At 35.4% G+C, this 15,087-nt stretch overlaps 1 protein-coding gene across 2 annotated transcripts; it reads left to right on the plus strand.

Moving 5' to 3' along the window:
- The first annotated feature begins 1,732 nt into the window (after positions 1–1,732).
- On the plus strand, positions 1,733–14,478 carry LOC130743231 (MLO-like protein 11). 2 transcript variants are annotated; one of them, XM_057595376.1, is made up of 15 exons: positions 1,733–2,697; positions 3,509–3,566; positions 3,722–3,957; positions 4,068–4,184; positions 5,165–5,225; positions 7,663–7,757; positions 8,352–8,426; positions 8,832–8,917; positions 9,314–9,363; positions 11,125–11,165; positions 12,052–12,222; positions 12,309–12,344; positions 12,555–12,622; positions 12,753–12,813; positions 13,870–14,478. In XM_057595376.1, exons 1-15 carry the CDS (start codon positions 2,572–2,574, stop codon positions 14,248–14,250), a joined length of 1,662 nt encoding a protein of 553 aa, XP_057451359.1. In that variant the 5' UTR covers positions 1,733–2,571; the 3' UTR covers positions 14,251–14,478. The 2 variants fall into 2 exon arrangements, with proteins under 2 accessions (XP_057451359.1, XP_057451360.1); XM_057595377.1 differs by lacking the exon at positions 1,733–2,697 and adding an exon at positions 3,118–3,249.
- The last annotated feature ends 609 nt before the right edge of the window (positions 14,479–15,087 follow it).

Below are 15,087 nucleotides of genomic sequence, written 5' to 3' on the forward strand. Positions count from 1 at the left end.
AAGAGCCCGCATTTCGATGGTCGAGAGTCGCACTGCTGGTTGCTCCTCCTCTTCTCCTGACATCTTTGACAAATGAAAAGATTCAAGTAGAACAAACAAATGTTAGTGTTTACCTCACTTCTCTCGTGTTTCCCTCAAATTGGCTTTTCTATGATGTGCACTCTTGCCTTTTTCCACTCAAAAATTCTCACAATCTCTTGAGTAAATCAAAGTTAAGACACACAAAGAATTATGCCACCAAATTTGTGTAGAGTCACACAGATTAGAATAGACTTTAGAATATGAAACAAAAGAAGACAAGACAAATCACCACAGAAATGGAAAGGACTCCAAATATTTAGAGACTAAAGAAGAATTCAAGAACAAACAGAAAGAAGAAAATAAATTGGAATGCTAGCAACAAAATTACCTTGAACAATTGAATTTGGCTAATTAAACAAGAACCATTCAGCCATTTTTTTTTTTGAATTTTCGTTTTTTTTTTTTTTTGAATTTTCGTTTTGTAATTTGTTTTTGATTCTGAACAATTAACAAGGCTTAACTTTTGCAATGGTTCAGCCAAAAGAAACAAAAACTAAAATCAAGGTAACAAGAAATGACAAAGAGTTGCTAACCAGAATTCCAGATAAGAAAAGAAACCAAAATCCTAGAACCGGAGCTCTGATTACCAAATGATACGCCCCAAGTTGATGCAAGGGCTGCAATGGATCGTCTAGGATTGATCTTGGATGATGAGAACTCTGAATTGTGAAAAAAGAAGAAGAAGAATTTCGTGATGGAAGGGAAATGGACAGAAAAGAGGGGAAGTTTTAGTGAAATGGAAGATGAAGACTTCACACAAAGGTGGTGACAAACCCTTGATAAGCCTAATTCTTGAATCACTCAAGAACTATGAGAATCACTCTCACAAATCTGAATCACTCAGAAAAGAAAATACTAATTCATTCATAATCTGTCTATTACATTGAAGGAGTGGTCCTTATAAAGAAGAAGGAAATTCAGCCTAGTTACAAAAAAATGATGAGGTGTAATTTCTCTAGAAGAATCCTAGGCTAGGAGTTACAAATTAAAAGAGGAAGATAGTGATATGCTTCAGCCCTGAACGTGTTTTTAGTGGCTGATTGCTTCATGTAACTCCCTTTCTTGATTGTTATTCTGACCAGGGAATATAGCATTCAATGCTCTTTATGAACTTAATTTCCCTTTCTTTGTAACTCCATTCTTGGCTTTGAAAGCTCTTCAATCCTTTGACTTTGCTGATGTAACTCCTCCATTCAGAACTTATTGAAATTCAAACACATTCAAAGAGTTTTAAGAAAGGAATGGATCCCTCCCTTTAAGCCCTTCATGCGCCACATGCAAACACACACCACTTGAAGTGGATTAAACACACTAAAATAAAATTCAGCAACATAATGCATTTGGATCCAACTTATTCAATTGGTCCTTTGCATTTTTATTGAAATAAAATAAAACAGAACATCACATGGCAGCCCCTATGCGTGGGCTGGCTCTTCTTCTTGGGCCTGAATGATCATCATGATTTTTGGTTCCATCTCTTCTACCACTTTGTCTTCAAGAATGGTTGCCACTACTTGCTGAAGAGTCTCTTTGGCCTTTTTAGCTCTAGCCCTTGTCATTGGTCCTCCAAGTCCTTTTAGTGCTCCATGACCCTTGTCCTTGTCCTTGTCCTCATCAAGTTGGCACGCAGTGGTGGCCCAGGGAAGAAGATACTGAACTGTGCATTGGCAATTGCAGCTGGAAAAGACGCGCATTGCCCTCCAGTCCACAGTTTATATTATAGGGACTAGTAGTAGTACAAGTAGTTTCGGTGAACTCATTCATTGTGTTTGGTACATTTCTTGGTTCATTTTGTTGTTGTTAATCACACACACGCATCGAGGGAGAGAGAGAGATCTCACACTCACAGCTTTTATTTTCACTTGACAGAGCTTCATTATCTGAGTTTTCCAGGTTCCTCACAGTGTTTAAGGTGGTGCGTGCTGTGACCCTTTTCTCTGATTTGAGAATGGACAAAGTAAAAAATGAGCTTTTTCTATTTTCCTGCGGAGTGTAAGAGCTTGATTTGAAAATGGGGTTGGTCTAAAGAGTTCACAAATAGCTTTCTGGAAGGAAAAGAAAGAACCTTGCTTTTTTTTTTTTTATTTGCAGTGAGGAATCACAAGGTTCATTTGGGGGCTTTTGCCAAAGTCCTCTGTGGTATTGGTCTGTTTCTTTCTTATGCTCAAATCAGGGGTGAAGAGATTGGAAATACTGGGAGCTTCCTTTTTGGTCCTGTTTTGTCACATCTTTAATTTGTATGTAAAGTAAGGAATTAGGATCACTAAGTGCTAATATTTGTTGGTGAAAGATATCAGCTTTAGGATTTCTATTTATTGGGTCATCTCCCACTAAGTTATAGGTTGACTAAACATTGTACTGTGAGTCCTGTTTGTGAAATTTTCAAGGTTGATCTCCAATGAGACCAAGTCCATTGAAGAAGTTTGCCTAAGATTTTTTTTCAAGGCATAGTTGTATTTGAGGTTTGGCCTGTGATTTGGATACTTCAAGATGGCAGAAAATGTACAAGAAGCACGGTCGTTGGCCTTGACTCCTACGTGGTCTGTTGCCACTGTGTTGAGCATCTTTGTTGCTGTCTCTTTGGTTGTGGAGCGCTCCATTCACCGTTTAAGCAATGTAAGTACTGCTAGCTTCTTTATTTAGCTGTGTTGGTTTTTTATGTTAATCATATTGCAAGGGAAAAATTACCTGCAAGAAGTTCCAGGCTTGTTCTACTTTGAGGCATTTTATAAACTTAAAACTTAAAAGAGATGCTATCAAACATGTAAATGAAATTGAATGGGGGAAGATTAGAGGTTCAGAAGTGAAACTGTGAAATTGGAAAAGCAAAGAGTATTTTACCTAAGAACTAGTTAAACATAGTAGGAAGCTTCATTTATGGGTTGATCTCACCCCTAAAACAAGTTTATCTGGAACTGCATCAATTGGTTTGAAAATAAGCTCTCTTTTTCAATTCTAATTTTTAAACAGTACATCCACCTCTCATACACTATCTCTCTTCCTATCTCATCACATCATATATTATATCTATCTCTCATCTGTCTTTTTCCTTTCCCAATCTTCTTATTTCGGGTGTCTGCACCCGATATGGTGTCTAACAGCCATCCTCCTTATACTTTTGACCAAATCATCCCCTTTTCAGTGTTAGCAAATAAAATGTTCTTCGTGGTCAGCTATTATTTTGGATGAGAGAATAATATATTTCACTTAGATACTCTTACAATCACTAATTTAAAGACATCATTTCCCCCTAATAATGAAATAAATCTTCCCCCATAAGTGGTAGTTATTTTCCTATGATCCGATTGGATTCAGATTTATATCAGTCTGATTCTAGTACAGATTTATCATAGGAAAAAACTCAAATATTGCAAAATCAGCTTTGATATGATTTCTGATTTGTGATTATGTTTAACTGTGATTGCAGTGGCTGGGGAAAACTAATCGAAAACCCTTGCTTGCAGCTTTGGAGAAGATGAAAGAAGGTAGCACAGATTTAAGTTCTTCTGGAAATCCTTTCAAATATATATAAAATGATTTTGATATGTTTTGTCCTCACTGACTTTTCTATGTTGTGCTAATTTTATGTAATGTGTCTCTCTTTACTAATCAATTTCATTATTTTGAAATTCATCTTCAGAGTTGATGTTGCTTGGATTTATATCACTCCTACTTACTGCTACCTCGGGCATGATAGCCAATATTTGCATTCCATCGAAGTTCTATAATAGTGCTTTTGCTCCGTGCTCTAGATCTGAGATTGATAAAGAAACTGAAGAGAATGAATCCAAAGAACGTAAGTTATTGATGGCTTCTGCTTATCCACACATACTTGGGAGGATGTTGGATGGAATAAATAGAAATTCCTGCAAAAAGGCATGAGCTACATACCTCACTTCACATGTATTAAATTTGACTATCATTAACTTTTATTAGTCACTTTTCTAAATAATGTTACTTAATGTGCAATTTATCATGTTACTCAGGGTTATGAACCATTTCTTTCATATGAGGGGCTAGAGCAGTTGCACCGATTCATTTTTATCATGGCGATAACACATATATCTTACAGCTGCCTAACAATGTTGTTAGCCATTGTGAAGGTCAGATATTGTTTTTAATATGTAGATGGGACTAGAATACCACACGTTTATCATTATAGTTTGCTTGTTGAATTTTCTTGTTCTTTTCTTTTTTTAACAATATTGGAGTAGTGGCATAAAGAGGTTTGAATAATCTAAATATGGAAAATTGATACAATGCATATTATATTTCTGTTGTCAGTGAAGGGCTACCATATGCTTTTTCACCTTATAGATCTTGGGAAAGTTTTGATGGACTACTTTTGGCTAATTAATGATAGTATTAAGGTGAAGAATTTGAGAATTGATATAGTTGTGTAACCAAAAGAATTAATTGGCACACAATTGTCTGAAGTTGGTATATGCTAACTGAAAGGATTCTTGCCGCATTCAATTCCTTTCTAGTTAGGCTTATTCAATTGGGGAATACTCTTTAGAGTGCAGAATCTATTGTTGATTTCTCCAACAATGTTATGTGACTTATTGGAACCTGTCCTTATGAGAAATGGTTCAAATTCAATACTCAAACTACCACTTAACACTTAACCAGATAAGTGGTGTCTCAATCATGTCTTATGAAGCATCACCATGCGAAATGACTGAACTGAGCAAAATTATGGAGAAATATGGGACCTGGCATGATATATAGGGTAATGCATTAGAATAAATTATACAATATCAAAAAAAGAAGTAAAGAAGCATAGAGAATTTATATTATTCTAAGTATGGTGATTACACTTATGAAAATGAACCAATCTATGAAAATGATTTGTAAATATTTTTTATGGAATAAAATTTTGTTCAGCTTATTTAACTTTAGTGTCAATTGGTATCTACCGTGCTTTTCAATATTTCTAATCAATTTAAATTTACCTTGCAATAAACAGAAAACTAATAACAAGAAACAACTCACTGAGATATTTCTATGTTTTATTTATTTAGTTGGCTTTATATTGACATAGTTCGATTTTTGTGACATAGTACACTTTTTATTTAACCAGATTCACAGTTGGAGAGTGTGGGAAAATGAAGCTCACATGGATCGACACAATTCATTAGCTGGTAAGCTCAATACTTCTCAATATGCCTTTGATCATAAGCTACTTTTTATTTGTATGATGTATCTCTTTGGTCCTTTGAAATGTTGTTTCCATTTTTCTGATTGACTATACTATTAGACTCAAGAGTTCAAACAGAGTTAGGATTTTATTGCTACCAATTACTCTATTATGAACTAGAGTTATAAATACAATTGCAAGAATACAACAACACACAAGCTTTCACCCTAACTAGGACTTTCCTCCTTCAAAAACAAATAACTGCCACACCAAATACATAATTGTTCCATAAGAAATAAAAATAACTAATCAGGCCTTGCTAGACTGAGCCTGCATCTTTTTCCTTGTAGCATACACCTATAGTGATCTATTATCTACATGAAATAAGCAAAATAAACACAAGAAGGGGGGTTGAATTGTGTTTATGAGAATATGTTTCAGTAAAGCTAGTTGTAAACAACTTTCCAAAACACTTAAAATGTGCTAGTTTAAATTCGGTGCAGTTAACACGTTCTGATGACTATAGCACGTTCTGATGACTATAGCACATTCTAATAAGACTTAGCACGTTCTATGCAGTCTTAGAAGATCTATGCAGAAGTAAATTCTTTTGAGAAAAATGATCTTCTAAAAGCTTTTAAGGAGTTCTTAAAGGATGCAGCCATCAATATATAAGCTTCAAAACTTAACTCAATTCCCCTTATGTTAGAGCATCTCCAATGGTAGTATCTAATGTTAAATACATACATCCAACCGCAGCTTGTTTTTCACTGCTGGTTCACCACCACGACTCCAAGCCTACAGTGATGCTGATTGGGCTTGATGTCCAGACACAAGGAAATCTACTACTGGCTGGTGTATGTTCATTGGAAATGCTCCAATCTCATGGAAATGCAAGAAACAAGACTCAGGCTCTAAGTCATCCACTGAAGCTGAATATCGAGCCATGTCTGCAGCATGCTCAGATTATTTGGTTGCGTGGTCTTCTTTTAGAGCTTGGTTTCTCACAATCACAACAAACTCCGTTGCATGCTGACAATACAAGTGCCATACAAATTGCAGCAAATCCCGTTTACCATGAACGAACGAAGCACATAGAGGTTGATTGTCACTCCATCTGGGAGGCTTATGACCGAAGAGTTATCACTCTACCTCATGTCTCCACATCTGTTCAAATTGCAGATATCTTCACCAAATCGTTGACACGTCAGCGTCATAATTTCCTAATTAGCAAATTGATGCCTGTAGATTCACCAGCATCAATTTGAGGGGATGTCAATGGAAGCTTGCAGAATATTGTTTATTACTTCAGCATATTTGGTCATTTAAATCAGCATATTGCATTTATGTACAGTTGTAACTGTGATATTCTGTAATTACTCCCTTAATTAGAATAGGTCAGCAGTTAAGTCAGCATATTCATGTAATTAGAATAGCCAGCTGTAGGATACATTTCTGGCAGTTTAGCTAGTTTTAACGGATAGTATTATTCTATTTATATGAGAATTCTCCAGCAGGAGAGAACACAATTCAAACATATCTTTCTCAGAGTTTAACATGAGATGCCATCCACAAAGAGAGCCACACGAGCCTTAGCTGACCCACCTCGACCCGAAAAAGCGTCCGACCCAAAACCACCATCTGCATTGCCGTTCCCATCATCATCCCCATCACCACACTCGCTGCCTTCCCCAAGACCAGAGCCCATTTTCACGAACAGAACAGAACAGAGGAGCGAGATCGGGTTGCAGAAGTCAAGCAAAAACGCCGGGAAGAGACCAGGAACAGAGCGCAAGAGGAAAGGAGTTAGAGCTCATCGTCACTGTCTCAAGCAACAGCAACAGAGATGTTGAAATGAGCGGAGCAGAAAAACAGGGGCGACACCTCGAGAAGCACAGCGAAAAACAGAGGCAGAAAGACGCGACACCACGAGCAGGGGCAGAGCGCTGCCGTCGTAGGAGGAGAGTGGCGCTAGGAGAGAAGCATCGGGAACCTTGGCGAAGGAAATTACCACGAACAGGAAGGACCAAGGCCGCGAAGAACGAAGGCAGAGCAAGGCGCAGCGCAAGTTATAAATTCATTTACCTCCGCCTAATAACTTAGGGCCTGTTAAGTTTGAGAAAATGTTTTATGTCTTTGTTCTAGTTTTCACTTTTGAATACATAAATGTCATATTATTTTCTCTATTTCCACTATTTGAGCTCATACTAGTTTCATTGTTCCCTATATAAATTCTGAAATTGAAAACAAAGTGAAAATAAGGTGACATTTTTTAATTAAAGTGAAAACAGGAAATGAAAACAAAAATGCATTTTTTCAAACCAAATAGCAAATAGATATTAAGCTTTTGGGAAAATTGGTAATTGAGAAAATACATGACCATGTAGTTCATACTGAAACCTTATTTAGGAGCTGGTTGACCTTTTCTTTTGTTGCAACAGAAATTACTAGACAGTTAACGATGCGAAGGCAATCAACCTTTGTCAAGTCTCATCCATCAAATCCATTGGTCAGAAACAGTTCCATCATTTGGCTGGTAATTTCATATCTCCACTTGTTTCCTTATTTCATTTGGCTTCATTTTATTTATGTTTGCCTTTAATTTCTTAAGTTATTTACTTGATGAAAGAAGACAGATATAAAGAATATTTCAAATCAAAATACACTCAAGGGTTTACCATCTTTTCATGACTTACTTGGCTTTCCTTCTGATCTATTTGCTTTTCTAAACAAATTGCGTTGGCTAAATCACTACAAAGTTGTTCTCTTGAGCAAGCAAATATATTTAGTAATATAAGATTAAAAGTTTAATGATTCTTTCTTTTTTTCTTTTTGTTGTAAGGCATATGAGAATTCCTTTTGTGGTTCTGTAAACACTAGCTGCTAATTATTCACGAGGGATAATTGTGTGAATCTCTTATAGCTGTCAACAACATCTTTTAAGGCCGAACTTTCTTTATATGAATCTTTCAGTATTACCATATACTCTTTAGTAACTACTCTATTTATACATCATTTGAACCATCTAGTTTTTTTTCAGCAAGCATGTATTTGCAAGAAGTCTCAAATGAACAAATCCTGGTTTTATAAATTTTGTATCTATCTAATTTCGATTTTGCTCAAGCTGTAGACATGTTTTTTCCGGCAATTTGGGCATTCCGTGGTTCGTGCTGATTACCTTACACTTCGCAAAGGCTTCATCATGGTATGAAACAATGCAATAATTTGTTTTAGGTTTAAATGGTTTTGAACTTTTATTCAAAAGGCTACCTATTGTTGTTTTTATCTCAGTGTCTGTGCGTGTTTTTCTCGAAGTTGCTTTGCTAATAAGTTATTTATATTTAGAATCCTATCTCACTATATGATAAGGTGCATGAGCTCTCATATGGCTAAACTTCTATGTTTTCCTAGTAAAAGAATAACAATCTTCTGTTCTAATTTAATAGAAAAACAAACTATACTACTTAGACTAACAATATTAATGATCTTCCTTCTTAATTTCCTTTTGTACCTGGCTTGAAGTGTCACATGGTACTTGTATGTCAGGTTTGTATACACTGCTTTTTTGTGAATGTTAACTGCTTTACTCTGCTTTCCTTGTTCTTAGCAGAATCACAACCTTTCATTAAAATATGATTTCCATAGCTACATGGTCAGATCTATGGAAGAGGAATTCCCAAGGATAGTTGGTGTGAGGTTAGTAATAGCTGAGATTCAGCAGTCACTGTAATTGCAGCTTCTTCAATATCTCTTTTGGACGTCAATTTCTTGTCCTCTAGTATAATAAGACATCTTCTGCACTTTTACGTACTGTGCTTGATCTTAATCTCCGAAGAGGACCAGTATTTTAATAAATATTGGAAAAATAAATCATCAGTTCATTTGCACAAATTATTTTAAGTGGAAGTTTTAGTTTTCCAGTCTGCAGTCATTGCAAATAATCGATACAAGGAGGAAAGAATATAGCTTAATTCAAACGTCTTGGACATTATATTGTTCTTGGTATATTTTTGTTGCTTGTTTTTCCTAAATTGGTTCTGATGAAAATTCTGAAAGCTGATAATCCTGTCTTTTTTGTTTAATCTCTTGCAGTGGTCCTCTCTGGGGATTCGTTGTTGGTTTCATGCTTTTCAACATTAAAGGTATAGATTATTATGAAAAATCTAGGTCATTGAAAGTAATTTATGATATCTTCCTTGATTTTATCGATATACTCGCTCCTACTTGAAGAGAACAGAGAGAGAAAGAGAAAGATTGAACTGGATCTTGATCATTGTATTATTGGTAAAGAGTACACACAGTGTTGTTAATGGCGGATAGCGTCGCGTAGCGGCGAGCCCAAAATCCGCAATAGCGCTATAGCGTGTAGCGCTATGGCCGCTACGCTGAAGGAGGAGGAGGAGGAAGGAGGAGGAGGAAGGAGGAAGAAGGAAGGAGCAGGTCTCTGTTTTCATCGTGAAAAACAGAGGAGAACACAGGAGCAAAGGTTGAAGAAGATTAAAAACGTGAAAGCCCCAGAATGCCCTTAAAATGTTTGAAATAATGTTTAAATCGGGGGGCATTTTGGGGTTTTCGCCCTGAACATAAGGGTTTTTATTCCTCCTTGCAACGCTGCGTTTCATTAAAGACAGGAAAACCCCAAAATGCCCTTTAAAAGTTGGCTTAAATACTCTAGAGGTCCCTGAAATTGCCTGCCGTACTAAAATAAGTCCCTGAATTTTTTTTTTCCGATTCCGAATCCCTGGAATTTTTTTTTAATCAGAATAAGTCCCTACTCGTGTTTCCAGCCTATGTGGCACAATTTTTGCTGAGTCATTTATTCCACGTGGCTTTTCTATTTTTTTTAAATACACATTGATTAAAAAAATAAAATTAAACACGTAAATTTAAAATTAAAATCTTTTTAGAGATTTAGGGTTAATTAGATTTAGGGATTTATGGTTAATTAGATTTAGGGTTAATTAGGTTAACAAGATTTTAATTTTAAATTTAAACATTTAAATTTAAAATTAAAATCTTTTTAGGGATTTAGGGTTAATTAGATTTATGGTTAATTAGGTTAATAAGATTTTAATTTTAAATTTAAATGTTTAATTTTATTTTTTTAATCCATGTGTATTTAAAAAAATAGAAAAGCCACGTGGAATAAATGACTCAGCAAAAATTGAGCCACATAGACTGGAAACACGAGTAGGGACTTATTCTGATTAAAAAAAAATTCTAGGGATTCGGAATCGGAAAAAAAAATTTCAGGGACTTATTTTCGTACGACAGACAATTTCAGGGACCTTCAGAGTATTTAAACCTTAAAAGTTTAGCCTAATGTTTAAATATGGGGCATTTTGGGGTTTTCGCACCTGAACATTAGGGTTTTTCTCCCTCTTTCTTCCTCACACCGCTATTGCGCCGTTTCAGACGCGATTCTGGCCGCGATCGCGGCCGCTACAGCGGCTACGCGATTTCCGCTCCGCTACAGCCTCCAGCGTCGCGCGGCCAACCCCTGATCCGCCACGCTCCGCCGCTATAGCGCCGCAATAGCCCGCTATTGACAACCCTGAGTACACAGTGTGTTTGATGTATAAGAAGTATTCTAACTGCTATAACTGACAGCTGTAACTAGCTTTAACAAACTATTAGTTAGATCTAACAAAACCTAGGCTAGTATCCTATACAATCAGGTGTATGTTATGTTAAGGTACACTCATACTGCTCCAAAAGAACAACATTGTTATGGATCTGTCGTTTGGCAAAAGCTCCCCCCCCCCCCCCCCCGCACTTCAATTCCTAAGATTACCTGAAACAATGTGGTCAGATCATAATTGGTTTTGCATACTGTTTTTTTTTTTGAAAGTTGGTTTTGCATATTGTTGTAACTTATATATATTTTTTGGCGGTTTATACAGGATCTAATCTCTATTTCTGGATTGCTATCATTCCTGTATCTGTAAGTACCTCAGACATTGTGAAGGGCAAGTGGTTGGCTGTGTGTAATAGGTAGTGAGTTTTAGTATGGAATTTGAATAGAACAGTATGTTTGTTGATGAACCTGACATGAATAAAAATGGCATTATTACTTAAATGGGATATTTCTTATACACAACAAATTAGTTGAATAAACTTTTGAAGACAATCTACATTTCATTCATTATGATTGTTTGATTAGTCACAAAACCTAATAGTAATTTTTAAAATTTATTTTTTTATACAAATAATGACGTATTAAGTTTGCATGAAGCTTGTTGAATAAATTTTTGAAGATAATCTACATTGCATTCATTATGATTGTCTGATTAGTCAGAAAACCTAATTGTAATTTTTAAAATTTAATTTTCTACACAAATAATTACGTATTTACTTTGCATGAAGCTTTTCTCCAATGCCGTGATGCTGAATGTTGAGCAATAAAGGACCAACAGGAACGTGAGCTCAATGTTGAAGAGATGAGAATATTACCATAGATGTGTGGTTGCATAAGACAAGATAGAATTATGAATGGAATCATAAAAGGGAAAATTGGGGTGGCTTCTACTATAAAAAAGATGGTAGAGTTCATCTTAGGTGATTGGCACGTGTGTGAAGAAGATCAATAGAAGCACTCGTTAAGCAAATGGTGGATAGTTTAATAGTTAAAGAAATTTGGAATTTAACAGTCTAAATTGAACTTAATTGACCCATCATGGCTGATTTTTTTTATTATATCTATGATATTTCCTGAGTGTCGGAATTACAATTGAAGATTATCTAAACCTTGCCCTGTCTTGTATTTCTCATATGACCATATTTTCTATTAACCTTGTCATGTTATTTCTTGTGTTAATGTTCATCAATAGCTTGTTCTTTTGGTGGGAACAAAGCTACAGCAAGTTATCGCAACCTTGGCATTGGAGAATGCTGGAATTAATGGCTTCTTCTCAGAAGTAAAGTTAAGGCCCCGTGATGAACTTTTCTGGTTTAAGAAGCCTGAACTATTGCTATCCTTAATCCACTTCATTCTCTTCCAGGTTGTTCATGGTTCGTCTACGTCCAGTTATTTCGTACTAAAATTTGTTATTTTTCTAACTTCTGATATTTTTTTCTTCCTTGGCAGAATGCATTTGAATTGGCATCGTTCTTTTGGTACTGGGTACTTCCTTATCCATGTTAAGATCTAGAATTAGACCATAGACTAATAAGGATCTTATCAAGTTTAAAGTGAATCTTACATAAGATAAACTATATTCTTGTGATTATGATTCATTATCTCCAAAGCACCCGTAAAATATAAGATTTACACACTGTAACTTCAGGTGTTTTGATTTGACTAAACTAGTTAAATGTCTTCTTTTGACTGCAGTGGCAGTTTGGATATAATTCCTGCTTTATTTGGAATCACCTCCTTGTTTATTTAAGGCTATTCTTGGGGTATGAAAAATTATGCACTTATTTTATATAAAATGTCAGTGTGAAATAGTTATTGGCTTAGTTTACCCAAGAATTTCTGCTTAAATCAACCATGTGTGGCTTTTATCTTTTCTTGCATCCGACCTTGCAGGTTCGCAGGACAGTTTCTTTGCAGCTACAGCACCTTGCCACTTTATGCACTCGTTACACAGGTAGCCCCAGAACCTAGAAGAAGGAAACAGCTTTACATCTAACTATATGACATGTTTTGGAAATCTTGAGTTATATAAATGGCATGCTTAATTCTTGGGCTTCATTTAGACATGGCTACAAGTGTGTGATTGTGATAGAACCCAGAAAATGTAGAAGTATTATTGATGAAAACCCTAATTCCCAAATATGAATTAAAGGAAGATAAAAGAGAGATGCCAAATTCTCTCCCCAGAATTACAAACTGGTATCCAATAACCAGACAACAATACTCTCGAAAACTCATCCGAATAAAGGTACACTCACCTCTTTTTATACTAAACCAAATAACCTAATAAAATATAAAATCTAATGCTGTCTTGATAAAAGATACTAAATACTAACATCTAATACTAAGTACTAACTAGCTAACCCTGAGTACCTATCAGATTGGTTCCCCGACGAAAGAAATTCATAAAGAGTAAAATCAATTCTGGATATAAAGATGTTTATGAGTCATTTTAAAGAATTGATTTCAGCCCTAAACTCAATTCTGCTAAAAGATTGGAGTTAGTAGCTTCTTTGTTCAACACAATCGATTCTGAGATTTTACAACTGGATTTCACAACATTACCCTTCAAAAACCATTTTTCTCTCCAACCATAAATCACTTCATGTTCAACTCACTTTTACAGTGATAAATTTTGCTAAAACCAATTTTGTCCAAAATCAATTGTCACTGATCAAAACACGCACTAGCATGTTCCCTTCTCAAAAAGAGCAACTATAGATGACTTTTCTTTATTAATAATGAATAATATCTCTCTATCTTGTGTTGCTTGAGAAGTGGGGTTGTTGCGGTGAGTGTATTTGTGTAACAGTTAACTGTAATGTAAATAAACTTTTATATAATCCACATGAAGAGCATTGTTCACTTTTTTTCCTTTAAGTGAATGCTAATGTCTGTACACTGGTGTCAATGGATATTCAAACACATCCTGTATCATTTCTGTGAAGGCGGTTTTTTTTTGCCATATTCAGGTCTCGTGCAATAACATCTTCCCTACTGTTTACTTCAGATGGGAACAAACTATAAAGCAGCACTGATTCCACAGAGGATAAGGGAGACAATTCATGGTTGGGGGAAGGCAGCTAGAAGGAAGAGAAGACATGGTTTGTTCCCTGATGACTCCACCATTCATACCGATACAAGCACTGTGCTGTACATTGAAGATGATGATCGATTAGTCGATACCACCGGAGAACTTGCCACAGTCACTGAAGTAGAATTACAACCTGTAACAACTGTTACATCTACCCCTTCACCCATTGCTAATGAAACTTCAAGCAGGGTTGTTACACCCCTCCTTCGACCCTCAGCTTCAATATCTTCTTCAGCACCATTCAGTTCTAGAATAGAAGTAGTTCCAAGATCCTCCTCTATGCCAAGTGGAAGATAATCACGCAATGGAAGAAAATGATGCCAATGATGAAAAATGAAACAAGTGCATTGGCAAAGATAACAGTGCTTATTGCCATTACTAATTTATGTGGGACACAGTTGTATCATATTGAGACATTGCATCTGTTGATGCCGCTATTCCCACCAAGAATCTTGCATATTAATATGAATATAAAAAAGAGCAAACCTCATGTATCATCAATAAAGTTTAGCATTTTTCAGGTTATTATTTTTGAAAAAGTAATTTTGAATTTACAAAATACGGAATTACTTTTAAAAAAGTAATACTGCATTTAAGTATATGATGTATGTAAAATGCACGAGTTATGTGAACTGCAGAGTAAATTGTGGCAGTTTAAATTTCATTCTGCATCTTAATATGCGATATGCATAGTAATTACCGCATTTTAAACTGTGGTGTACACTAAATTGCATTCCGCACTTCTGCTCATGGTATACTCCCTCCGTCACCTATTATAAGTCACTTTTACCTAATTCTCTAGGATTAAGAAAAGTGGTTAGAATTAGTTAGTTGCAATAGTTTTGTATATTTTTTCCTAAATTAACCCCATTTATCTATATATATATGTAAAGCTCACTTGAGTTATAAAGTATTAAATGTATTAAATAATGGTGTTGAACAAATTAAATTTCTATTACTTTTAATATAATGTAACTTTTGAAACATGTCAATCTGTTTGTTTTTTTGACTTTACACATCCCAATATAACATAACTTTTGAAAAATGCACAAAACCTTGATGAATTATGAGATATTTGGGTGCTACATTATACCTTTTGTAATTTATCTTCATATCTTGCATCCAAACGTAAGG

This window comes from Lotus japonicus, chromosome 3 (assembly GCF_012489685.1).
Source record: "Lotus japonicus ecotype B-129 chromosome 3, LjGifu_v1.2".
NCBI classification, from domain to species: domain Eukaryota; kingdom Viridiplantae; phylum Streptophyta; class Magnoliopsida; order Fabales; family Fabaceae; genus Lotus; species Lotus japonicus.

What these genes read in the sequence shown, in the direction of transcription:
- LOC130743231 (XM_057595376.1), top strand. Translation starts at nt 2,572, where the DNA reads ATGGCAGAAAATGTACAAGAAGCACGGTCGTTGGCCTTGACTCCTACG. An exon ending in TTGCTATCATTCCTGTATCT is followed by an intron (nt 11,166 to 12,051) that starts GTAAGTACCTCA and finishes GTTCATCAATAG; the next exon opens with CTTGTTCTTTTGGTGGGAAC. An exon ending in CATCGTTCTTTTGGTACTGG is followed by an intron (nt 12,345 to 12,554) that starts GTACTTCCTTAT and finishes TTTTGACTGCAG; the next exon opens with TGGCAGTTTGGATATAATTC.